Genomic DNA, 25220 nt, shown 5'->3' on the forward strand with positions numbered 1-25220 from the left:
GCAGTGATTCACGATAAATTCCAAGGAAAGCCCACTTTATAACGGCAGCATGAGTTAGCCATTGCTGGGGTAAACCATTCCCAGCTCAGAGATGTTTACATTCTGCACACACATGGACGTGTCAAATATAAATCCCTCCACTGACAGTTTATAAACTCTATTGCAGTGAGGTTGCAGTTGGATTGAAAAAGGTAAATGACATTAGTGAGGGGAAGAGAAATCACCAAAACCTGCAGGTAGCATTTAATTAACTAAACTGAGAATTGTCACACAACCCAGATGATTTTGTGGGAGACTGATTTTTAATCCAGCTTCAGCTTTGCTTTTCAGTCACTCAAATGTCCACTACCCACTGAAAGACAGGGGTTTGATTCACTTTTGTGGCCAGACACAATAGAATGGCACTGCAGCAGCTTGTATTAAAATACATTTCATTATTCTGCTCACAAATGCAGAATTTGGGAGAACACTTGTCTGAGCTCACACCTTTGAAACACTTGATATGAGTTGCCCAGATAAAATTGTTTTGGCCACTTATGTCAAGCCTTTGTGTCTTGTGCAATATCTGCATTGACATGTTTTCAAATGATAGATGTATGCCATAATTAGACAAAACATTTCAGTAATGCACTTTGCTATTTATATTCCTCAGGTCAGAGTCTGACACAATGGCAGAATAAATATAAATTCAGATTCTGAAGGGCATTGTGTTGATTAAAACATCCCACACCAACCATAAATATATTTCCTCCTGGCAAAACCCAAAACTATAACATTTTCATTTCATCATCTATCAATAGAGGCAATATATGGTACTGACTTGCAGAAAAGAACTCATAATGTGAAGCCATAGATTAATCATCCTCCAGTAAAAACACATATTCACTACTGAACAGTTGTCCTTTATCAAAAGAAGTATAAACTCTGGGATGGTCCTAGAGATTCAGGCAAAAATCCTCAATAATGAGGGGACAGTTGAACATGTAAGAGTTTTCTTTATATAGAAAGAAATTGCCTCTTCACTAAAGAAGCAAACACACAGCTCAGCACAACTTGTAACACATCAGAATCTGTGCTGGGTCTGGCTGCCTGGCTGGGAGCCAGCAGGTGAAAGCAGAGCAGGCTTTGATCTGTGACATACTGAAGAGGAAAGAAGAGGGGGATTTGAATTTGTGGAAGCAGTGAAGGTTATAACTATAAAACCAACAAACAAGCTTCTCTGTTGCAGCAGTCGATGCAGACAGAAGCTTTGCAATCTTCTATCCTTGCAGAGAAGAAATACAAGTTCATGCTCTAAGAGGAAACACCACTAAAAACCCACAAACAAACAAAAAATACAGCCACAACTGTACCTTCACATTTTGTAATTTAGTTATTTGCACACCTAAAAGGTCAATGCTGGTTTCTGTACAAACTCACCAAAATTCCCCCTGGAGCTGTCACCAGCTGTCACGGAGCTATGAATAGGTGCTCAGTGGCACCTGCTTAGGAACATTCTTGAGTTTAAAGGATAACTGATATCTGTGTGCACAGAAATTTTCCACATGATTTGCTAAGTTATCTACAGATCTTAAATGACTATCAGCAAACCTGAACAAAGACACCCAATCATTTGTAATTTTTATATTTTCACTGACGCCTACAAGAAGGACCAAGGAAACGTTCTGTGCGAGTGTGTATCATTTATTGTAGTTCAAGAGTCAGGAATTGAACAGAAGACATGGCGAAAAACAAATAAAAGAAAAACAACTTTTTTTTCCAACTTAATTTTAAAACACTGTGGTTTCAAATCCTTTTTAAAAAGGAAATTCAAGTATCATATGCAGGGGGCAGTAATATAAAAATGTTTGTGAATTTTTATTTTTTTTTAAAAACGTAATTCTACATCTCCTGCACCCTTTCTGCTTTGGTAAGGCCAAGCCATGGATACAAATTGGTACGCAACATAAAAAATGACCCCTGCCCCAAACTGCAGCCTCCAAGGATAAAAGTATCTGCTCTCTGCGGACAAGCTCCAATGGCTCAGAACTGTCAGTTAGCATTGATCTGCAGCATTGAAAGAATGTATTTTATGTTTTTTAAAGTCACTGAAATCCTGGCATTCCCAAGCATCTCATTCATGGCAGCTGTTTTAACATATTTCTATCTCAAGGCTTTTCACAAGTACCAGAGCATCTTGATCAACATAAAGGAAAGGGACATCTCAAGGAAAGGAAATTAAAATCCACGCGTGAAGTCTTCGCTTTTTTGAAATTATCCTTGTGTCTAACACCAATTAAAAACCAAATAGGCAAATATGTGTAATATAAAAATACGATCCCAAGATGAACACTTTGTTGCAGGCACAGTTATCGCACAAAATATGTTCTTTTGAGGGCAGGGTAATGATTTTGATTTTCACAGGGTTTGTATTTTTTTGCATTACAGAAGAAAAAGACAGCAGTGCAGGTTGATGGGTGGAACAGAAAGAAAGGAAGGGAAAGAGAAAAAAGTTACTTTAGCAGCAAAATGTCCAAGGTTCTAACCACAATCAAATTAACGGATATCTGGCGGTAAAAAACAAGGTTGAAGGGATGCTGCCCTGATCCATTCGTCTTTGCTAAAATAATTCAGCTGTAAAAACTCCAAAATGTGACATATTGGAGGACACTTTTGTAACATAAGTAACTTCCTAGCTTGTCCTCCATGTTATTGACCATCGTTATCATTTAAATATATGTACAAGAATTAAGCTGCTTTTCTCCTCATCCACATGCTCCTGTGGTCACTACTGAAGTCAGTGCCGTGGGCGTGCCAATCCATCAACAGCTCCCAGGTGTGTCTGCTCCACTCCTGCCAGAACAGCCCACACCCTGCTCTGCCCATTGGTGGTGGCATGCACTGCAAGGGAATTTCAATGGTCATTCTGCTTGTCTCTCATCCAGGCTTGGATTTGCTCTTTAAGTTCTGGCACTAGTAAAAAAAAAAAAAAAAAAAAAAAGAGAAAAAAGAATGATTAAATTACTTGGTAAATCCCTCATGACCAATAGCCATTTCCCATTTATACACCATAATGTTTTTCAGCCCAGTAGTTAAGAAAGCAAGGGTGTGAGGGTTATTTACCCTCAGAAAAAGGGAAAACAGAGGGAGTGAACTTTTCTGTGCAAGTTGACATCAAAGAACTGTTACTTGTGCTGAGGCCTCAGCACTGTGCTATGAAAGTCCAGACCTGCCCACAGGTGGCTGCCCCCAGCCCCATGCAGGGCCAGCTGTCCCACGGTACCTGGTTCCAGCATATTCTCTGTCAGCGTCTGACGGTTGAAGGGGTCAGTGGAGGAGTTGAGCAGGTGCCTCAGGATGATTGACCTGTCCATGATCGTTCCAGAGGGCAGCCTCACAGGGTCAGTCATCAGAGTGTCCATCAGGGGATCTGAGGGCACAAGGGTCTCCTCATCAAAGTGAGCAAACAGCTACAAACGTTATCTGCCCATCAACCCACAGTGCAAAACCAGTGCTCAGGGTCCCCAGGACACTGCTGAAGTTATGGAAAATGGTTAAATGGACATAAATCTTCATAGCACTTTCTCCTTTCTGACCTAAGCTTTCCCTACTGTCACCCTATTTTCAGCTGGGGGTGACAGCTCTTTTCAAGTACATGTTAGCAAAGCATGGCAAGGACTGGACAGTACAATCCCAGGGAAATCTAAAAAAACTCTTAGCTCTGTATTTACTTAACTACATCATTGAAATACAGCAAGATGCAAGGCTTCATAAACAATATATAGTTTCTATTAACATATGGAATCAATGCAACAAACAAAATCCCTCTATCCTAGACAGGCAGAGTTGAGAAGACTCCACTTGCCTCTGAATTCATCCGGAGCATCGCTGTAATCAATCTCTGCACGGGCGTTCTTGGCAACAATTTCCTCCACTTTCTCTGCCAGCAGTTTGAACTTCTCTATTGCTATGGTAGACTTGATGCCAGCCTTCCTCATCTTGGAGATAACCTCCTCAAAGAGCTCTTTACTGTAGGACCTCTACAGGCAAAGCATAAAAAGACAACTTTGCTGAGTCGTAGTGTCCTTACATGCCATAAAAATAGTAAAGATATTTAATGCATTTTTAAAATGGCAGAAGAAAGGATCAATGAAACCTCAACCTTACATCAAAGCAAATAGTACGTAGGTGGCATTCATCTAGCACCAAAATGTCAACATAGGGGTAGACTTACAATTTTTTTTACCAGTCATCACCACTGCAGAACTATTAAGGACTAAAAAAAAAAAAGGGCAACATCACCTAAAGAAAATGAGGAAGATGCTCAGAGAGGGTGACTATAACTATTAGAACTGTTTTGAGACAAAACATCTGTCTTGCCATTCTCCTGTCTGTATTCTTGTTCTCACAAGTCTTGGCTGAAAATACAGCATAAAATGAACTTCTTACCTTCTCTGATAATATGCAAGGCAGTACTGGGAAAGGAGTGATTCTTTCTCCTAATCCAAACAAGAACTAACAAAAAACCGACCCCACGATGTTGCAAAAATAGTAAGACAGCTCAGAGAGAGTGAATGCTGGAAATCTGCCACCCAGTGCAGCAGGACTATCCAGAGAGACCAAATGCAACTGAAGCAAGCATTACTTTCATGTGAAAAAGAAAGTTAGAGAAGGACTTTTGTAGCTGTCTGTGTTCTACAGAGACACCATTTTCTTTCAAGTTCACAATGTCATGTTTTGACATAATCCTTTTAATACAAAGTGTTATGTACTTTACAGTGCAAGGTTGAATTATATGACAAAACAAAACACACTAAGTCTCACAGATTTCTATTTCCCTTGGGATTTTTCAAGTGTTCAACACAGCCCCACTCCTTTCATCTGCAGCACCCTGCAGCAAGCAGTGCCACTCAGCAGGCAGGACACACAGTGCCCACCCAAACGCCTTCCTCATGCTCAGAGGGAACAGAGCGATGGCAACGTGCCCAGGCTCTATAAATGTTTGCAGATTCCCTCTCCTGCGTGCTGGGATTTGCAAATGGGACATCTCTCAAAATGCTTTAGAGAGATCCCACCATGATCAAGCAACTTTTTGTTTGTTTTGTTTTCTCTCCCAATACCAGTAGCCATTAACCAACCGCACATTTCCTTGGTGTTTCTTTCCTGTCACTGACAGTTTCCAAGAGACTGGTCACTCCCCCCACTCCTTTTTGATGAAGGGCCACTTTGTTAATTAAGCTTTTTTCCAGTTCTCACACCCGCAGGCTTCTTTCTTTTGAATCCCTACGTCAGTCTGTGCATTTGCTGTGGCTGGCATGGATGCATGATGGAAAACAGTCTCATATATACTGAACAGCATAAAAATATTCATTATACACATGCAAACACATAAGGTCTGTTTCAGATGTGTTGCTGGTATTATCTGGAATTATCAGAACTTAAATAACTACAGAAAAACAATCCTGAGCTACCCCAATACTGCTGCTTCACCAGACATGCAAACAGCTTCACATGCTGTAAGGCAGCTTCCTCTAGAATCTCGAGTAGCTGCTGTCTCAAGAACATTTCTTGCCCTCTATACTTTGAAAAGTTTGTATTATAAGACATGGGCATGGACAGATGTGACTCAGTAGTCTGACAACTTTACAAGGACACAGCTGCAATAGCTTATCTTGCTCCCAGTATTACCATGAGTTCAAAGGTGCTGTTAATTGTCTCATACATGCTGTGCTTTGTCAGTTTATTACAGAGCCATTTAATAAAGCGATTTCAGAGGGAATACAATTTGGAAACTGTTAACTAGTGAATGAACTTTCATTTGTTGAGGGAGGCACCTGGTCCCAGCTCTGCCTGTTTCGATGAGGAAGGGGGAGGGAGTCAAAACTCTGCCTCAGTTCTCCACTTGCAAAGGGACAAAATATTTCTGCTAATTTACAATGAGGCTGTAGGCAATAAGCACATCACACTCAGGAAATTTCCTATGCATGTGAAGTGCCATGGATATTTATGTATGTTTACAGGTTTGCAAAGCACTGGGAACACCTATCTACAAAGAGCTGACAGAATATGAACAGAGATGATCTGCTGAAAGAAAACAAACTGCAGGGATGTAAGACAAACTGTCTGGCAGCACACAAGCAAGATGAAACGCTTCTAGAATGTCCTGCAAAGTCCTGTTTGTCCACAGAGCTTTTGCCCTTCTCCTTCATCCTTCTGGAGCTCACCTGATCATCAGCAATTGCCTTAGCAAAGCGAGCACAATCCAGCTGCAGATAAATGTCAGTCAGTTGGTCCAACAGCTTCTTTGGTTCAAACCCATATTTCTCCGGGTTTTCAACTTTCAGGTCACGGCACTTGGGGCCACACAGTTGCTGTAAGTTAAAGTTCAACATAGCAGCCAGTCGTGGTCCAAGTTCCTGTGAAAGTGCAGTAAAACAGAGATCACAGTGTGAAGGCAGTGATAAAGGTTATCGCTAGAGTTGCACACAGCAAGATCAGGAATTATTAACTAATAAAATTTTCATTTGGTAGGCTTGCAGGAAGTGCCTGTTCTTTATGCATGTTTGCCATTAAAAAATGTCATGCAAACAGTTTCTGTCTGGAAGGATCACACCATCTCAGTGACTCAGGTAATGCTCTCAACATCAAATAACATCAACAGCAATTAGATTTTAATGAGCTGAAGAAAGGGGAGGAGAATGGAGACTAAGTGCTACCAAACATTCCCAGGTTATTATCCAGAGATGTTAGAGAAGCAGGGAACCAACTCCAATCTGAGCAGGACTTACAGGTCTGAGAAAAGGCTTTTGGACCTGCTTGGTAAGGATATGGAACATATCAACAGTTTCTGTTGCCAGGGCAAGATATGAACGGGACACACGCTCATCCTGAGCCAGCTGCGACTGCCGGGCCTGCTGCTGATCCTGCAAAACAAACACAGCGTGCTACACGTCCATGGAATCTCCTACATCCATCAAAACCTTACAGCCACACTGCTAAGGGCATCTACACAAAAGGAAGACAGTAATTCCAATACAGATGTGGGACATCTTTTAGTCTAAGGTACAGCTGCTCACTTTTATTACCTAGTACTAATGTCTGCATCAATTTTCCAGAATTCTGCAACACTAAAGAATGAATGCAAACAGCATAACAAGCCCCTATGGTTATTGAGTTTGTTTACATCCTCTAACTGCTCCTCACAGCTGCAGAACTGGGTTATGCTTCCCTTCCATCCAAATGCCAATACTTCAAAACCAGCCTGGGATCTGAGAGTCAAATGAAGCTCTCTCTAATTCCCTCTAATTTATGCACCATTATAAATAATAAACACTCCCCAGTGGAACAATCTGTAGATGATGTACCAGCTCATTTTGTAACTACAGTAATGGCTTTACCTTGCTGGTAGGCACAGACAGGAAGAAAGGCTTCCAAAGAGCAAACCAGAATATGTTTAACAAACAAGATTTTTATAGCTTTTCCTTTTGTACTTTTTCTTTTTTTAAATCGATAACCTTAAAATAGAAATACCTGACATTGGTGGGTCAACACACACAATTACTGTTTAATCAGGCCAAGCTCTGGGGTACAGGACTACAACTGTCTGCATCAAATCTACCAAGGACCAATGCATTAACAGTGTAAAAGCTTCTATCCCCTTGAAGTCAATTCAACTGGCGAGCATCTTCCCAAACCTCCTTCGGGAAGGTTAAAGTCTCAGTTTCTCCACTTAGAATTAAGTGCACAGTAATTTGAAACTTCATACTATTTCTACTTCACACCACTCTCTTTGCCAGCCACAACATAACTAGGCAGAATGATGGTTTTTTTGCAGAATGTCATCCAGAGTGACCATGGCCATACTGAAAAAGCATTGAGAACTGCTCCTCACAAGCAGCTCCTTGGTGCTCCCCCTTATAAAAAAGTTTTTTTAATGGTCTTGTATTGAAGAATTAAAAATAAGTAAAGGGCACTTTGAAAAACAGCTCTGTTCACCCTGGGCAGCAGGTCCCATTGCTCTTTATTCTTCATCTCCTCTTGCACTTCATGGATACGTTTGAGGGACTCCAGACTTTCATCCAGCAAGAAAGTTGTGTCATTTATCAGCATGTTGATGTAGCGAACAAACTGCTTCCCAGAGCTGAAAACATGGAAACACAGGTATCACAGCAGAGCAGGTGGCTGTGCAAGCCCAGCAACACTCCTGCACTGCAGATTTCAAACAAGGATCCCATTCCCCAAGCCACGCTGATTGTGGTGCCCAGAGCTCAGTTTAGAGACACTCCAGTTCCACTGGAAGGGGCTGCCATGTAAAATACAACAGCATCACCCAGTCCCAATGGCAGTGACGCCTCAGGCCCCTGCCTGAGCAGCCTGCACGGCAGGAAGCTGCCTCACAGCACCTCTTACTCACTTGAACTCTTCCATAAATGTACCATGGTGAGCTATATTCTGCCAGAGGCTTTTGAAAATGGTGCTGATGTGGTAGCGGATTGTAAACTTGTCATAGAACTCGCTAGTGGCTCCGGTATGTTCCACATCTGGAAAAGAGAACAGGCCTCAAAACTTTCCCACCAGGATTCACTGGCAACACACTTCTCCCTACTGCCTCAAGCTTCAAGCACCCAGGGAAACATTAAGGGATGAATTTCAATTCCTGTTCAGAAGTCTCCATCTTAATTCCCATTAGAAGAAGCAGCACTATCCATTTTCTAATCTAGACTCAACCTCATTTCAGAAGAAAAATCCCCAGAAACCAAAACATTCTGCTCTATTCAACTCTGTTCTTCATCCCACAGTCTAAAATCTCACTAAGAAAACTCTGGGTATCCTACAAAAATACTTGTTTTTGTTATGGGTGCAAAAACTCTTCTGAAACATCCAATTCTACAGGACTAGCAAAACTACAACGAGGAGTTTTAAAATCCCAATATTCCTTTAGAAGCAAAGCAAAGAAAAAACTTTAATTTTGGAATCTAAAGACCAGAATAGCAATTGTCACATCAATTCACACTGCTGGACTTGTCAGTGCACAACAGCTTGTGACGGGACTGGAATTCTCAAGGTTCCATCTAGTGCTACTTCCCCCAATTCCTGAGCATACAGCCTCATCTTCACAAGACTCAAGACTATTGGGAGTTTGGGGGGTTTTTTGTTTTGGTTTGTTTGGGTTTTTTCAAACAGTTACAACAGCTAACAGAGCCTTTGGGTTTAGAATACTATTGTGCACTCGGTGAGCTACAGACAAAGCACTTACCGGTGTAAAACTTCATCAAGGAGGGGACTAACAATTTAGTGGAGAGAGGGTGATTCTCAATCATTTCAAAGAACTTCTGTGTGCGGGGCTGAACAGCTGGATTTGTCATGAACATCACTTCCACCAGCTTGGCTACTAAATAAGGATTTCGGATGTAGTTCTGGTTGCACAGCATCACAACGAGGAACATCACTATGTCCTGAGTACAGGGCTCATACAGCACCTGAGGAGCATATCTGGAAACAGGAAAACGAAATTAAAAACCCCAACCCTAATGTTCTACCTCTAAGATATGGCTTAAAAAAATATTATTCTAGTGATGATTTAACATATCACAAGATCAAAAGGTGTCACCGAAAACTATAAAGAAAATGCCTGGGGAGAGAACCAAAACATTTTCAACTTTCTTCCAAGAAAAATCTAATTTAGAAGGGACTGTGGAGCCATCTATGCATTACAGCTGCAGCAATGCTGCCATGCCATAACCTTATGGCTGCGTTAACAACCAGAACATTAACAGCAGATAGTTAGAAAACTACTTTTGCCCCCTCAATTTATGCATGTGCCACCTGCTAAAGGGACAAGTGGTAGTAGAAGTTTCCTTCAAAGATAACTTTACTTACTGTACAATAAAAAATAAAAATTCAGCAACATCTTCCACATAAAACTCTGGCAATGATGCAAATACTTTTGGAACCTCAGGAGTTAAAGGCAATTTTATGCTGTAAAACAGAAGAGACAACAAACAGAACAGTAAACCAGCAGGGTTAAGCAGAAAGTGTCATGTGCTTACTTATGGAATCCTTCCATGGGAGCCCTTTATAAGAATCAGAGCCTGACTTTACAGATCTCCATGTCAGTACTTCAAGGGTACCAAACATACCTGAGGGGGCCCCCAAACCCAAGTGAACATTAACCTCTGAATAACAGAAATATTCCATGCAAGGATGCGTGTCACCAACCCATAACAATGCAGACATTGTAAGTAAAACTAATTCTAGAACTGCTAAATTCAGTGAGCAATCCAACAGGATCTGAAATATCTTTGATCCAATTTACACAGATAAACCTGATACTCACTTGGGATAGGCAGGGTCAAGAATGCGAAGCATCAGCTGAATCACCATGCCATAGAAATTCAGGCATCTCCTGAGGAAGTTTTCATCCAGCAAACCAGCATCTGCACAAGCCTTACACCTCACCAGTTTCTGCAGAACATGCACACAAAAATTAATCCAGGGCAAGACAGCATAAAGGAATGTGAAGCCTCTTCAAGATAATCAATATATCTGTGAATCACGACAATTATACAGTGGTCTCTTCTTACAACACACTCTTATTTCAAAAAAATAGGGCCCCAACACAGCAAGTAAAATACAATTTAGATTTGCAGGGACAGATGTGCCTTTCACAAGCTTTATCAGAACAATGAAAGAAGTTGTACATAAACATTGGGACACAAGGTCAACACAGACGGGCCACAGAAGTGTTTGGCTGAGAACTGAATCACTTACAAACCTTGAGCTGTGTCTTGCACCGTTTCAGCATCTCTCGATGCCTGGTGGCCAGAGGAGAATCCTTCCACTGACTTTCATTGTTTTTCAAATCTTCAACAGTCCTGAAAACCAGATGCAGAACTGGTTATCATGACAGAAGGGAAATGTGCTGCCAGCACAAGGCATTTCACTGACTTATCTGCTCAAAACCAAGGAAATACAGAGAAGTGGGGAAAAAAAGCTGATCATTTTCAAAGAAATTATCTATCATCATAGCAAGAGAAATAAGTTGCTTTTGTAAATGCAGACTGAACATCTGCACAGCCAGAACTCAGAAGCACCACATACAGTAGCTCCAACACCCATGAAAATTAAACCTTAACACAAGGAAAAGATGGTTCCATTAATGAGACACAGAGTTCATTCATCTTCTGGTATCATAAAGGAAACTGGAAGACAAAATCAGCTAAGGAAGAAAGAGGTGCCCAGCAGAAAGTCTTGTTAGAAACAAGAAAGTTGCAGGTCTATATCCTGTATATCTTCCCCCTTTCTACTATTGCAAATGATTTCTTTCGAGTTTTGTCCTACACTTCTCATGCTCCACTCTCACGAAAACCCAGGCTTGAAGGGGAGTTCAGTATGTGAACAGTCCTTATTCTCCCTGTCGGTGTAAGGACCAGAAGGCCAAGGGGGTTGATATTCCTCCCCTTCCTTACCCATTTTTTATGCTGCTCCACAGAAAGGAGAACTTAAATGTACATTACATACACTATTTGCATTAAAAAAAAATCTATGTATTCACATATCTTAATCCTTTTCAGAAAGCGCAGCTGATTAGAACAAAATTCATACACTGAACTGCATGAATACAGTCCCTTTTCATCCCTTCTCTAAACACAAATTCTCTTCCACATCAATCTCTGCCTACAGCAGACAAATATCTAGTGTAATTTCTTTACTAACAAGATCTAAAGATGTTTCCAGTGTTGCAAGCAGCTATGCAATTCATGGAACTGAGCTCCTATTGCTGTCACGAAAGCCAAGAGCTCTTGCCTCTGCACCGTTGGATGGGACTGCTGCATCAGCAACTCCTGTGAAACAATTCTAAATAAGGAAAAAGCAGCAATTCCTTTTTCAAGCCGACATATGGCTTTTTACAAGTAATCCACAGGCTGTTTATAGGAAAATACTTTTTCCTTTAACATATACTGACTCTTCCTGCTCTGCTCTCTGCTGCTTCCCAGGTTCTTGGCCTGCATATGCTTTAAAAATGAAATCATTTCAAATGCAGTCCAAAAATCCTGTAATGAACTCATGGCATTACTGCCAAGGAACATTTACCAAATTGCAGTGAGTGCAATTATAAACAATGGAAAATACTGATGATACAAAATTTGTTCTAATTTTAACAGAGTATTCTTCAAGGTTTAGCAACTGTAAAAGTGTATTTGAGTTTATGCCAAGAGAAATGGAAAACAGGAGTATCTTCATGTTAACACCATAATGTATTTATAATTTTTAAAACAGTAAACCATATGCTGAATTACATGTAGAGAACAATATTAAGAGTTCACTGCTGAAGGCTTCTTTCCCCCTGTCCTGAGAGTATGACAAATTCTCCTGTGCTAGAAGTTGAGGGGAAAAAGCTAAATGTCTTCTGGGATGTTCAAAACAGCTCAGGCACGACTCACAGTGTCTTGTTTCTGAAATCACAAGTCACCTGCACAGTGACCTGATTATCAGACACAGAACCTGACACACACTCCTCCAGCTCTGCCAGAGAGCCTGAGGCACTGATGCCCACACCCTGCAAACCACACCACAGATTAGTTATAATGAACAGTGGTAAGTAGTGTCATGAATCCTAAAATGTTCCGAAGAGAGTTATCTTTTAAATAGAATGGTCTTCTCACCAACTTGACCTGCCTCGTGTAACCAACACCCTCCATCTGACTATTATCTGAATTTCTGATTCAAGCCACAGTCCCTCAACGTACCCCAAAATCCCCAAGGGCCAAAAGCAGCAGAGAACCAGAAAGCCAAGGGGGTCTGCACTCAGCACCAGTTTCACCTCGATTGTCACTGTAATTTCCTGCAGTTTATCAGATTCCTGCCCTGCTGGGAGCACCCTCAGCCAGCCCCAGCCCAGTGCCCACCTGTTGAGCTCCCTGATGGCCCGCAGTCTGCGAATGTACCGACGGCAGCTGGGCAGGATGGACAGGTGGTGGGCGTGCAGGGTGAGGAAGAAACATTCCGTTGGGAATTTCGGCTCAGAAAACAGAGACGGATCCCTGTCTGAAAAACAAAAACAGTACAAGAGAACAAATTAAAAATTTAACTGCCTTGTCTAGGGTGAGACCTCGAATTCAACTTTCCTTTAAAACGAGGAAAAGCAGACAGCATCAAGAAAAGGGATTTAGGAAAAGGGAATTCTTTGCTGGAATCAAGTACTTCCATGTACCCCCATATCAGAAGGCACAGTAATGCTTAACATATCTCAATAAGAGTACTAACAAAGTTCAGCAATCCAGGCTGCAACCTCCTCCATTGTTGCTTTCACTCTTGTCTCATCTGTGGGAAGCTCGATTCGACACCTGGGATGGAATATGTACATGGGATCAACCGTTTCCAGCTTTATCTTCGTACTCAGCTGCTGCAGTACCCAGAGGAAGTTGAGCATGAAGCCATCTGTGGACACCAAACGATCGTCTGTCTGTGGGGTGAGAAAGCAAAGGGCTGAGGACGTGAGCTGAGACGTACAGGGGGATGTACAATGCCAAAATCCCATCCCTGTGGTTTCACTGGAGCCAGGCCATGCCGTATCTGTGCTGCTCCTTTTACAGACACCATACAAAGCCCAGCACTTCACCAGCTGGGAAAGCAGAGTGGTAAACACAGTCAATTGGAACGATGCCCTCAGAAATGGGGCAGGGCAAGTACAAAGCTTTGAACATGTACTACAGAAGCCCTGTTAATGAAGTGACATCTCAGTTCTAAGAGAGGAAATAAACTGTTAGAATAGGTAAAACAGATTAATTTCAGAAATAGAAATATGTATTGAAACAAAGAAGACAGGGCTTCTTGCCTGTGGTAGCAGGCACTCAAAATTCTTTTGTCCTCCATTCCAGACCACCACTGCATGAGCCATCTAGTGCTATTTGTGGGTGGATGAATCACAAGAAGAGCATTTCCCTTTATTTACCTGCATTTGGGCCTTTTTCATGTTGGCATTGACCACAGCTGCCATGTAGCTGAGAGCTGCCTCCCGGGTGTCCCCGTTCAGCAGGATACTGTGCAGGATCTTGAACAGCTCTTGCTGCAATTGCAAACAAACACCTCTCAGCATCACAGTCCTGCCTGCTGTTTGTCTGTATTTTTATGTTATACAAAATTCAGTAAAACTTCTGTTACAGTCTTATCACCACCTTTATATGCATATGTTAGTCATGAGTTAAACCAAAGATGTAAATACAAGAGTAGTGCAACACACTACCAACACAGTATGTACTTACTCAACCTTTAATATGATCTGTAACTCATGAATAACTGAGCTGGTATTTTCTGAATTGGCATACAGGCTTAGAGAAATATTCCTAGCACTCTAATTTTTTCCCCAATTAATTTCAACCATGTCCTGAAAGGTTTGTGGTTTAAGACAGAAGCTAATTTTTTTAGATTATATTCTTCATCTATGTCAAGACCAAAATGCCCACATATTATGCTTTTTTTTAAGGAATAAGAATACTTACCCTTGCTAATTCCAGGTAATGTTGCAAAGACTGGCTAACAACCCGGGTGTTCTCAAGAGTAATGGCAGGCCCTGAGAAGTACTTTTCAACTACTTTGTTCTGAAAGTAAGATGAATATTGGCAAATGTATTGAAATGTTCTGGGTAAGTAAAAAACCCCTCACAACAAAAGAACCCCACCATGTCAACATCCTTCTGTGACACTTACATCATCTTCAGCAAAGACAGACAGACTGAAGAAGGCTCCAAGGTAGGAAAGTCTTTGTAGTTCTCTTCCTGCACCTGGGCTTAAAGATTTAGGCAACCACAAGGGCAAAGAGACAACCTAAAAATAGGAGAAACAGCAAGTTCTTCAAAGCTGCTATGTCAGCCATCCTGCTTTGTCACCTTCCAGTGTCTGCCACACACCCTCCAACCTCCAACACTCAGTCATGCTGATGGCAAAATGGAACCATCTCCTCAGTATTCCAGCAACCCAAGCAACTCGTGTTTGTTCCAGTTTTAATAAATTCTCAGGGTAAAGGACTCCCTCTACCAGTTTAATTTAAACTATTGTTTTGCATGAGAGGCTCCAGTAGCTCTTGCTTAGAGTTCTGGAGAACATTATCAACAGGGATTGTACACCACCACCAAAATAAGTGAAATGGTTCTTTTAACTAGAAAAAACTCAAACTGCAGACACTCACCAAACTGCACATGGGGTGCGTTTTCCCAAACTTGATTTCACAAAGTTCGCATAGTGCCTATAAAGAAATCCCAGTAAAAATTACTTTTTTTGAGTAATTCTTAAGTAACCCGTCTGCAACAAACAAGTTTACTATGACAGACTGCTGAAAGAGCAGAAGCTTTCTCACTTGATCAGTGGAAAAGCTTCACAATCACAGTGAAGATGTCCAAAGAGAACTAAAGCACACCCTGCTCCCATTTTAGCTTTTACATCTGCTCCAAGTTGTCTCAAAACGGCCAACATGTCTCACAGGATAACAAATTATTGCACTTATTTCAAAGATTAGCTGTGCAAATTGTTGTTTGCTTAGAACATGACAATGCCTGTGCTGGACTCCTGACCTGCTGCATTAAAACCAGTAACAATAATAAATAGAGCAATTGTTTAATCCATACACCAAGGCCTTTGTCTTCTGAATCAGAGTGGAAAAACGTCAAATGAACACAGAACCCAGGAACAAAGAATCCTATCCAAGATCTCCAGCTCACTTTCAACTGCAGCACAGAAAGAAGCAAGCAGTCATAACAGAGATTTCTGGAAACACAAAGATACTGCTGGCTGTCCCACTTGTCCTGGGTTACACGTTCTCAGTCCTCAGTTGCACTACAGTGAGTGACTACTATTCCATCCTTTTGTTGCACACTGTGCCAACTAAAGATAAGGAAAACACAGACTCATTTTCAAGTAGTCCTTCTTTCCAGCCAACAAACAAAAAAAGCAGGAAAACACAAAACCAGAAAAATTAATGGTTTTTGCCAAGTAACAGAGTTACTCAATCAGTTTGATTTGCAGCACCATAGTCCAGCTGATTACCATAAGTACAAATTAAACCTGAGACTCAACAGCCGTTTTTGGCATCATACACTGAAGATCCTAAAAGGATCCGAAGGTGTTAAGTTGACAATGCTCAATTTACCAAGAATCCAACTTGCTCCTTGGTGGCCAAACACACTTTGCAAAAGACTGGTTTGTTTTGTCAATAAAAACAGCAGGAGGGAAGCAGACCTAGGGCTAAAGTAGGAATTTTAAAAAGACTAAAAATAACCCCCTCAGCTTTTCAGCCAGGGAATATTAAGATATTTTTCTCAGTAGATAGATTCCAATTCAAATAATTTGGAGTTTAATGCAACCTATTTGAATTTCCTCACATATAAAAGTTGAGTCTAAACACAGAGTGGCATGGATATTGGGTGTTATTCCCCAGACTTAAATTGAGAGAAGTTTATTGGGATTTTTTATATATTGTGCATGATGACATCCATATATTTGATAATTTTATATAAAGCAATACACACAAACATTTGAGTAGTCCACTATACAAGCAGTCTTCATTAAGCTTAAGACATTATTGGCCTCGCACTCTACTGAATTTTTCATATTCCTTACACATCTCATGCCCCATTAATCTTCTGACAGAGTTTAATAGCAATCTACTAACCAAAAAGAATCCCCAAAATGTTGAAGTGTTATCTTGCTTAAAATCTGCATGTTATCAGTGAACATAAAGAAACTGCTTCTAGAAATGGACAGTCCTTACCATAAGGGGATATTTAAAATTGTCACTGTCGAGGGAGCACTCTTTGGAAGCCACAGCCAGGCCTTGTAAAATGGGAATAAAGATCTGTAAAAACACAAGTAAATTACTTTACTCAAGAACAGGAAACAATTACTCTACAGCCATACAAAGCATGAAATGCCTGTTCATTCTTCAAATAGTGCAACTTACACAAAACAAAAACTAAGTTTGTTTTTTTTTTTAATTTGTATCAGTTCAGCCCAAAGGCTTCAGAGAGTATTCAAAGCTAAAACCCAACTTGTTTGCTGTAGTCTAAGCAATGGGGTGTTGCTCCATTGAGTTCCCTGCATAATCTCTGCAAGCAAGTTCCCTGTGTGTTGTAGACACAAATGAGAGCACGGGTTCTGTACAGGTGTCCCACAACCTACTGCCCAAATGGGGAATAATTTATTTGTCTGTACACTTGGGGCAATAATACGGCTCTAATTTTGCATGATGTGTAAGTGGGTAAAGATAATAAGCAGCAGTCAAGGGTTGTTAGGAAAGAGGAAGTGACTTGACAGGAACTTATTAATCAGAAGTAATTATACCCATTTAGTAAGTCCCAATCACACTGTTCTGACAACTACACCCTCACAAAATAAACCCATAGTAATTTTGCAACAACAACAACAGGAGTTTAAAGTATATTGTGTTGCTCCTGTGAAGAGACAAAAAAATGTTATTAAAACATTCCAGGAAAGCACTGTACAGATGGCCATGTGCTTCAATCCCAGGAATGCTTCTCTTCTCCAGGACAGGACCTCTAACACCTTTACATGTTCTCTACATGAACCTCTACTAACAGGAGTCCAGACAGAAACATAAATTATTAACAGTTACTTGCACTACACGTAAAAACTATCTAATGTCATTCTTTGCAAAACTGGAAGGGTCAAATGCCATTTCAGAGGCCCCTTTAGAGCCGAATCAAACTATACTATGGGAGTGCTAATTAGAGACAACTACAACCTTACAGATCTGCTTTACACTACACAAGCTGGAAGTTTGCTAGTTTTGTATCTTAATTATTTTTCATCTCAGTGAGCTCATCTGACACACAGAACAGACCATCTCATGTTTCTCAGTCATTTTCTCTGTAAATATGAAGAATTACTGGACTAGGATTTGTAAAGTGCTCTTAGCACCTTACACACAAATTATTAAAGATGCAAAGAAGGGTAAAGATTGCAAGATGGAAAACACCATAAGTCCGAGTAAGATTACTGAAGATTGCTGTCTTAACACCTACATTTCTAGGAATTTCATAAAAAAGAATGAAAACCAAGATCAATCTTGTAATATATGCCTGCACATTCCAAGTAGTCCACTCCTACGTTAGTGCTGCTGCTTATTAGCAAATACACTTTTAATACTTAGAACCAGGAAATACTGACAGTCAGCCTTTTTCACAAAATGCTAAATGAGTTAAAAAAAGAACAAAACCAAACTCCAATTGCTTTAACAAGCTACTAGTCCTCGAGGTAATGGGTAGAGGACTACAAGACACTGACTAGATGTCTGGAAATCCATTCTCTTGGATACTGCAAATTATAAAACCATGTGCTAGAGTTTTTTTTGACCTACGCCTTACCTGTTTGAACACCTCTTCATCCTGGTAAGTTGTTCTCACCAACTCTTGAATGAAGCCAAATGGGAGATTCCTACACAGCATATATGGTACCAGCAGAGACTGCTGCTGCAATGACCTTAATTTGTATTAAAAAAAAAAATAAAATCTACTGATTATCTGCAGTAGTATTCCCAAAAACGTCAGAGCAGTCACGTGCAAGGATGTTTCTGCAAGCACATCAGCAATGTCTGGATACACCTATTCCTTTCAGAAGTAACTAATCTTGTCTGCTCAAGTTACTTGGGGAAAGGTTATTCTCTAACAGATGCTGCTGCCAACATCACACTTCAGTTAACGAGGCTGGAAGAAAACAACAGCTTCTCTGTAGTAATTGGTTGCTCCTTCTACCCCTTCTAATAAACAAACCTCTTTGTTAAACTCAATTGGTGAAGGAACAACATTTTTTTTACATGGGTTTTTCCAGATTAAAAAAGAACATAACACCAGTATTTTCTGAATTAATGCAGTCATTATTTTTAACATCACTTTTAACTGCTTCCTAGCATTCTGAAAGAAGGGTCTCTTTTCTTCTCAGTCCCTGATCCCCCATTTAAACTGTTCACATCACCCTGGCTGATTTCACCCAAATGCAGTTAGAAAGCACTCAAACTGCTCCCCACCAACTCATCACTTGTAAAGCAACAAGCTGTTACTCTGGCACATAATTCTCCTGCTGCAACAACTGATCTTGGTTTTCTTATCTAATCCTCAGAAGGAGAAAAGGACCCTGGGACAGTAACTCACATGATTAACATCAGCTGGATTTACCTTGGTTGAGTTAAGGATCCCTGTAGCACCAAAGCAGCGTGTGAAATGCACTGGGATCTGATGTTGCTCAGTAACTGGCTAACTGTTGGCTGGCTACACATCTGATAAAAATAACTTTATTTTAATACAAATCAGAAATTAAATACAGAACACACAGGAAAGAGCATAAATTTATTTGTGCAGTATAAATGTAATATGCACACTAAGATTAAAACTACTCCAGTTAAATCCTTCCAGATTATATATAAAAAGTGTTGGTTGGTTGTTTTTTCCCCAGAAGCAAAAGCTTGGAGTAGAATACAGAAAACTGACAGGGAGTTGGTGTCACAAAAACATTTTACGTGAAATAAACTTGGATAAAATATAGTAGATCAAAAGGGGAAGGATGTATTAAGAGTGCTTATTTAAGAGATATAAAATATATGCATCACTCAAATTTGATGAATTAACAAGAGTCAAAGGGCCCCAATAAATTCAATAAATCTATTTCTCCAACAAAGCCATCAAGAATATTATTCCCACCAACTTTCTCCACTAATGAGTCAGAGGAGTGTTTGTGACAGCACTGACACAACCTCACTCATCTGAAACATACCTTTGGTGCTTTTCTCTCCTCTATTCCAACCCTGTCAAAACACTCAATGAGGTAGTTCAGCATCTCTGTCTCCTTACAATTTTCAATGGTGAAGTGGTCACTGCAGGAATCGGAAACACTCGAGCTGCCAGAGCCTCCCACACTTTAAAACACACAAAAAGCAGAAACAAAGCATTCAGTAGAGTTCTTCACTTATGCACAGCCAAACAATTCATGAACACTCCTCTGCCAGTGCTCTGAACACTCCATCCCATCACACACATGGCTCAGTGGTTTGGGTAATTTCTGTGATAATTCAGGTCATTCCTGTGACCTGTGGAGAGCTCTCCACGTAACAGCTTGTCTAGGCCTGGAAGTTCAGAGCTGTAAATGCCTTATTAAATAAGTGCCTGAAGGACAGGCACAAAGTGCATAACTGATGGGAATCAGTAAATCCTGGTCTCACAATGCAGCAAAGAAAACAAACAGCCTTTGAGTGGCACCTGACACTCAGGACATCACAGCCCTTCAATGCCACTGCTCAGAAAGGCAGAAATGTCAAAATCCTGTTAACACCACCAAACCACAGGAGGCAGGAGCCTCCCACTGCTGAGAAGAGACCTGGGCAATACATCCAAGCTGCTGCTGCCTTTGACACTCCCTCATTCAAGATAATTTCATTTCAACTCAGTTCATTACAGTTCAGTAAAATACATCATTTCATTAAGTAGCACAGCCTCAGTGGGGAAAAGAAAACACTGATACTGTAAACACAAAAACTAAACCCACAAAACCAAAACCATCCTTGAGATGAGAGAAATTGAATACAAAAGTGAGAACAGACCCACAACTCTCAATCTCAGACTTCTTATCTCAACAAAATTCTTCTCTACATAACAGCTTGACAAAGCTAATTAAAAATAACATCCTCATTTTACAGAAGAGACTAGAGACATGATATACTCACTTCATGTAAATGAAATCTAAAAACCAGCAATTACTTGGATGGTCTGCAATTCTCAAAGAAAAGTCTGTGTACAGTCAGGATAGATTTGAATGAAGACCAATTTATAAGCCCCAGATCTTAAACTGGAAAATAAGAGTACTGGTTTCCTTAAATGCAGCTTTTAAAAAATATATTTTAAACTACAAACTGTCAGAACAGGAATTTCCTTTAAACTGTAAAATAATTTACATTTCTATAATTGAGCCATACAAATCTATTGTGCAAACTTTACAGTCCAACCAATAAATCCAGGAAAGGTTATTACTGTTCACATGCTGAGCTACCAGATGATTAAGAAACACAACATTGTAATAGCAGCAATGTCTGTTTGCAGAGAGATGTTTTCAGTTATTCAATTAAAACTAACCCATGTAAAACACAGCTCTATTGAAATCGTGCTCAGTAACCACAAAACCATGCACATGGGGTTTTTTTAATGGTCTCTTTTTTAAACCTCTTGAATTCTCACATCCAGCTTAAAAAATACTCTTTTAAGAAGATAAATTTATATGAAAACCTACTAGTCCTACAGTCATTCTGCTAAAGATTTCGCTGCAGCAATAACTCCAACTATTCTAACACAAAGCTCATCCATCCTGCACACACATTGAATGCCTTGGTGTTTTCAGTGTGCCAGTTGTGCATAGTTGTACAGCCACTGTGTTTATGTTCCAACAACTTACTGCTGTCTGCAAAATGCCAGGTCACAATAAACACACTAAACCTCAGAAGCACAGCAGAAATCCTACCCAAAGCTTGGCAACTCAATCCAACATTTGGATTGAGTCAACAACAGGATAAAAACTAAACAAAACAGTGGGGAAAATAATCCTAAATTCCACATACACAAAGTCCTCCTACAGCTGTGTTATCAAGTTTATTCTCTTGAAATCAGACTGAAGTAGAAAAGAGGAGATGGTACTTGGAAGGTGCATATTAACCCTTGCCCTCATTTTCCAGTTTTTTCATAGGAAAACATGCACATGGTGTACCAGGGCTTTAAAATTACAGCCATGGGCGAATACTGTTCCTTGTACTCATACAGCCCAAGAGAAGCTCCACTCAAACACCTCAGAACCACGTTCATTAGGCCTAGAAGACTGTATGATGAGCATTTCCCTTAGTCATGTCTCCAAAGGAGAGCTAACTGCACTCATTACACATGTTTACACACCAACTTAACGAGCCAGCCCAGTCACATCCTCAGCTTCAGTTGTTCCCCAAATTACTTTGAAGATCACTTGACACTACACAGGCTGTTAGTTCCTAAACAACCAAACATGCAGGTTACATTCTCTTTCTTCAATACCTGGACCCAAACTGGACACAAGAAAAATCATCGTCTTCATTTTCTTCATCACTACTGTCCTCAGACACATCAGAAACAGCAAGAAGGAGGAGGGAGAAAGGGTTGTCGTATAAACTACCACAACAAAAATGGAAAAGGCCATCAGATTTTTTAAGCCAGAAGAAAAAGTAAATGGTAGCTTTTCTTTTTAGGTCTGTCAAAAATCACCTTCTCTAAACGTGCAGACAACAGGTTAGTAAAACCAGGACCATACTAACATGCTTTGTTACACTACTACAAGTTATTCTTGTATCATAAACACCACACATTTACAACCTGAAAACTGAAAAAGAACTTTTGAGACCAAATAAAAATGATGTCTAAAGTGGAATGTTTAGACATGACTGAATAATAAATACTACATTTCTAAGCTAATGACTTTAAAGCTGTGGTCTCAAAACCGTGTATCTTTATTTCTCCCTCCTGCAGGAACAAAGGATTCCAGGAACAGCCAAGAGAAGAAAAGCAGTGGTACTTAGCCTGGCATTCTGAAACATGCTGATCTGTAATTTAAATCTATGCACCAGGGAATCAAATCCAACCCAGTCCAGCAAGTAGCAGCACTCAACAAATTAACTAAGGCCCTATTGAGAAAACTGATTTTGGAGCAGGAGTTTTATGTGGTTCACCATCTAACAGCAGCAACTGAACTATAGAAAGCTTATAGTTTAACTGAAATGGATCTACCAAGAGGAAGAAATTAAAACCATACTGCTACCTTTAAAGTAATTACATCACACCTCAAATGCACACAAGCAGGTCAAAGACACCTGGTTAGCAAGTCAAGGTATTAGCACAAACTCAAACGCAGAAATCAACTCAGGGTGAGTAGGGTGAGCTCAGCACAAACATGAGTTCTTCCATCCTGCAGGCTGATGCCACACCCTGCAGAGCACACAGCAAACACACTCTGCTCTTGTGCAATACCTAGGAGGAATCCTGCTCTGTAAGGAAGGACGCCTGCGCAAGGCACCGGGCGAAGCAGTAAACAAAGGTGGACCCATGGCTGTGGGCCTGTGTCTGGATGTGATGACTGGCATGGCTGGAGGGCCAGCAGCCATGGCTGGAGGACTTGGAGAGCTAGATGGGATGGAAATGCTCAAGGAGCGCGGGGTGGCAGCGGCAGCAGAGCCTCCGGAATGCGCCACGGTGTAGGGGCGGTACCGTGGGGAGCAAGGCTGTGTCCACGAGGGGCTGGCTGCTGCCAGCTGAGAGCTGACAGAAATGGGAGCCACTGCTGGGGTGGCAACTGAACTGGCTGGTGGGGTAAGAGATGAACCAGTCATTGGTACATAGCTTGTGAAATTGGTAGGAGGAGCTGGACTAGTCCCATAGAGACTAAACCAGTTACAGGGGGAAAAAGAAAAAAAAAAGCAACAATTTAGGATATGCAGAAAAAGGGTGAAAAAGATAAAATGAGCAAGAGAAGTTCTTGCCCTTCTGATGACTCTTCAGCAATATTTTTGCAGTTCACACACATTATTCTTTTATACTGTTGTTCAATAAAACTATGTCACAATCTACACACCTTTAAAAATCATGGCCTTTGTGATGCAAGTTAGGGACACTTCTCAGCAGAAAACAGTTACACGGCTTGAATCTATCAAATACATTCCTAGCCATGGCAGTGTAATCAAAAAGGGTGAAATGGAGGGACACTCACATGAAAAAGACTGAAAAGCTTTAAAAATCCATTCTATTTATTGTTCTTGGGACACTTCTATGCCCTTTTCTCTCTTCTAGTCTACCAATCAGTATTCAAGTGAAATCAGCATTCAGTTACAATCAGAAGTCACCTGGACAATGAGCTGGAACCAAAGGAGCCCACATTACAGAACATGGGGCTGCTTCCAGGGTTGGAGCCCATATTTAACATCAGGCTTCTGTCAGGAGAGCGGGCAGCTGCAGCAATGGGCTGGGAGGTGGCTGTCAGGCTGGCAAAGGGGTTCTCATCCCTTGCCTGGGTGGACATCATCAGCACTTCCATCAAAATCTGCCCGATCAAGTCCTTAAAATCTGAAAACACTGTTAAGAAGAAAGAATCAATATCCTCACCTCAGTCTTCATCTACACGGGAGTCAGATATAAATATTAGCAGAGAAAAAAAGGACAGAAACAGACTTCTGTGAATTGAGCACTGCTTTTGGCAAAAACAACGCACTGACACATCTGTAATTATCACTGCCTATATTAACCTAAGTTCTGGAATTACAGCTACACAAAAAATACAGCCTTTATGGAAAACACAGAAGATCATACATGACCTAATGCTCCTATAGTCATTTATTAAACTTGTGTGTTCCACTCGTATTTTCCCACTCTGCTGTTGAGCTGGGCAAGTTGTGTCAAAGAAAGGAAAACAAAACATGCACGTACCCCACACACACAAAATAACAATTGTTTTGGTGTATCTTACATCTAACATAGAATATAGAGTCTATTGCATAAAATAATCAGGAAATGTTGGTTTATCAAATTAACTGTTAGATGTCTACTATGATGCAAGACAATCCTTTAATTCACTAAAACTCTTCTGAAAAAAATAAACTGAAGCAGCCAGTGCCTCCTGCTCAGGAACCCACCTTCCTTTGGGTTCTGCTTGAACTGGGCAGAGAGTGAATTCAGGAAAATAACGTCTCTGTCTCTGTCCTTCCAAGAGACTCTGAAGATCTTACAGACCAGCTGTAGAGCTTGTTCCTCCGACACTTCTGACCCTGACAGAGGTTCCTGGGGGGAACAAAACAACACCTGATTTGCACTTGTATTAATCAATGTACAATCATGTACAGATCTTCAGTTAAGAGGCTTCAGCTTAACTCGTAAGGTTTGATCTCCTTTCCCTACTGCCCTCAGCCCTGAGTGGAGGAGTGTCCCCATGCAGGCTGTGCAGTGTCCAGGGAGGCTCGGGATGCCCGAGGATCCTCCAGCAGGGCTGCTCCTGCAGCTTCAGGCCATGCTTTACCAACTGACCTTATTACTGACAGGGCAGAAAATGCCAAGGCTCACCTTGTCCGTCAGACTCCGCTTCTCTCTGCGATCGTTCTCATCAACCTCCATGTTCTCAATTCCTGAATCCACATCTACCTGGGACATACTGCAAGTGGAAATAACAGAAAAAGCCCATTAACTT

General features: G+C 40.8%; 1 protein-coding gene across 2 annotated transcripts in view; it reads right to left on the reverse strand.

The window, feature by feature from the left end:
* Positions 1 to 1667: 1667 nt before the first annotated feature.
* UBE4B (ubiquitination factor E4B) overlaps positions 1668 to 25220 on the reverse strand; it is a 32747-nt gene continuing 9194 nt past the window's right edge. Inside the window, exons 4-29 of one of the 2 annotated variants that reach the window (XM_030963762.1) lie at positions 25097 to 25184; positions 24673 to 24817; positions 23887 to 24115; positions 23018 to 23428; positions 22052 to 22165; positions 19758 to 19899; positions 19163 to 19263; positions 18356 to 18470; positions 16744 to 16827; positions 15166 to 15222; positions 14688 to 14804; positions 14481 to 14579; positions 13934 to 14047; positions 13246 to 13444; positions 12888 to 13026; positions 10754 to 10853; positions 10316 to 10443; positions 9859 to 9957; positions 9236 to 9471; positions 8393 to 8519; positions 7975 to 8119; positions 6768 to 6902; positions 6204 to 6395; positions 3845 to 4019; positions 3263 to 3409; positions 1668 to 2952 (exon numbers count right to left, since the gene is read on the reverse strand). In XM_030963762.1, the coding sequence (XP_030819622.1) occupies positions 2894 to 2952; positions 3263 to 3409; positions 3845 to 4019; positions 6204 to 6395; positions 6768 to 6902; positions 7975 to 8119; positions 8393 to 8519; positions 9236 to 9471; positions 9859 to 9957; positions 10316 to 10443; positions 10754 to 10853; positions 12888 to 13026; positions 13246 to 13444; positions 13934 to 14047; positions 14481 to 14579; positions 14688 to 14804; positions 15166 to 15222; positions 16744 to 16827; positions 18356 to 18470; positions 19163 to 19263; positions 19758 to 19899; positions 22052 to 22165; positions 23018 to 23428; positions 23887 to 24115; positions 24673 to 24817; positions 25097 to 25184 (3697 nt within the window). In that variant the 3' untranslated portion in view covers positions 1668 to 2893. The remainder of the gene's footprint in view (positions 2953 to 3262; positions 3410 to 3844; positions 4020 to 6203; positions 6396 to 6767; positions 6903 to 7974; positions 8120 to 8392; positions 8520 to 9235; positions 9472 to 9858; positions 9958 to 10315; positions 10444 to 10753; positions 10854 to 12887; positions 13027 to 13245; positions 13445 to 13933; positions 14048 to 14480; positions 14580 to 14687; positions 14805 to 15165; positions 15223 to 16743; positions 16828 to 18355; positions 18471 to 19162; positions 19264 to 19757; positions 19900 to 22051; positions 22166 to 23017; positions 23429 to 23886; positions 24116 to 24672; positions 24818 to 25096; positions 25185 to 25220) is intronic. The other variant, XM_030963760.1, reaches the window with a different exon arrangement.

This window comes from Camarhynchus parvulus, chromosome 21, assembly GCF_901933205.1.
Source record: "Camarhynchus parvulus chromosome 21, STF_HiC, whole genome shotgun sequence".
NCBI lineage: Eukaryota > Metazoa > Chordata > Aves > Passeriformes > Thraupidae > Camarhynchus > Camarhynchus parvulus.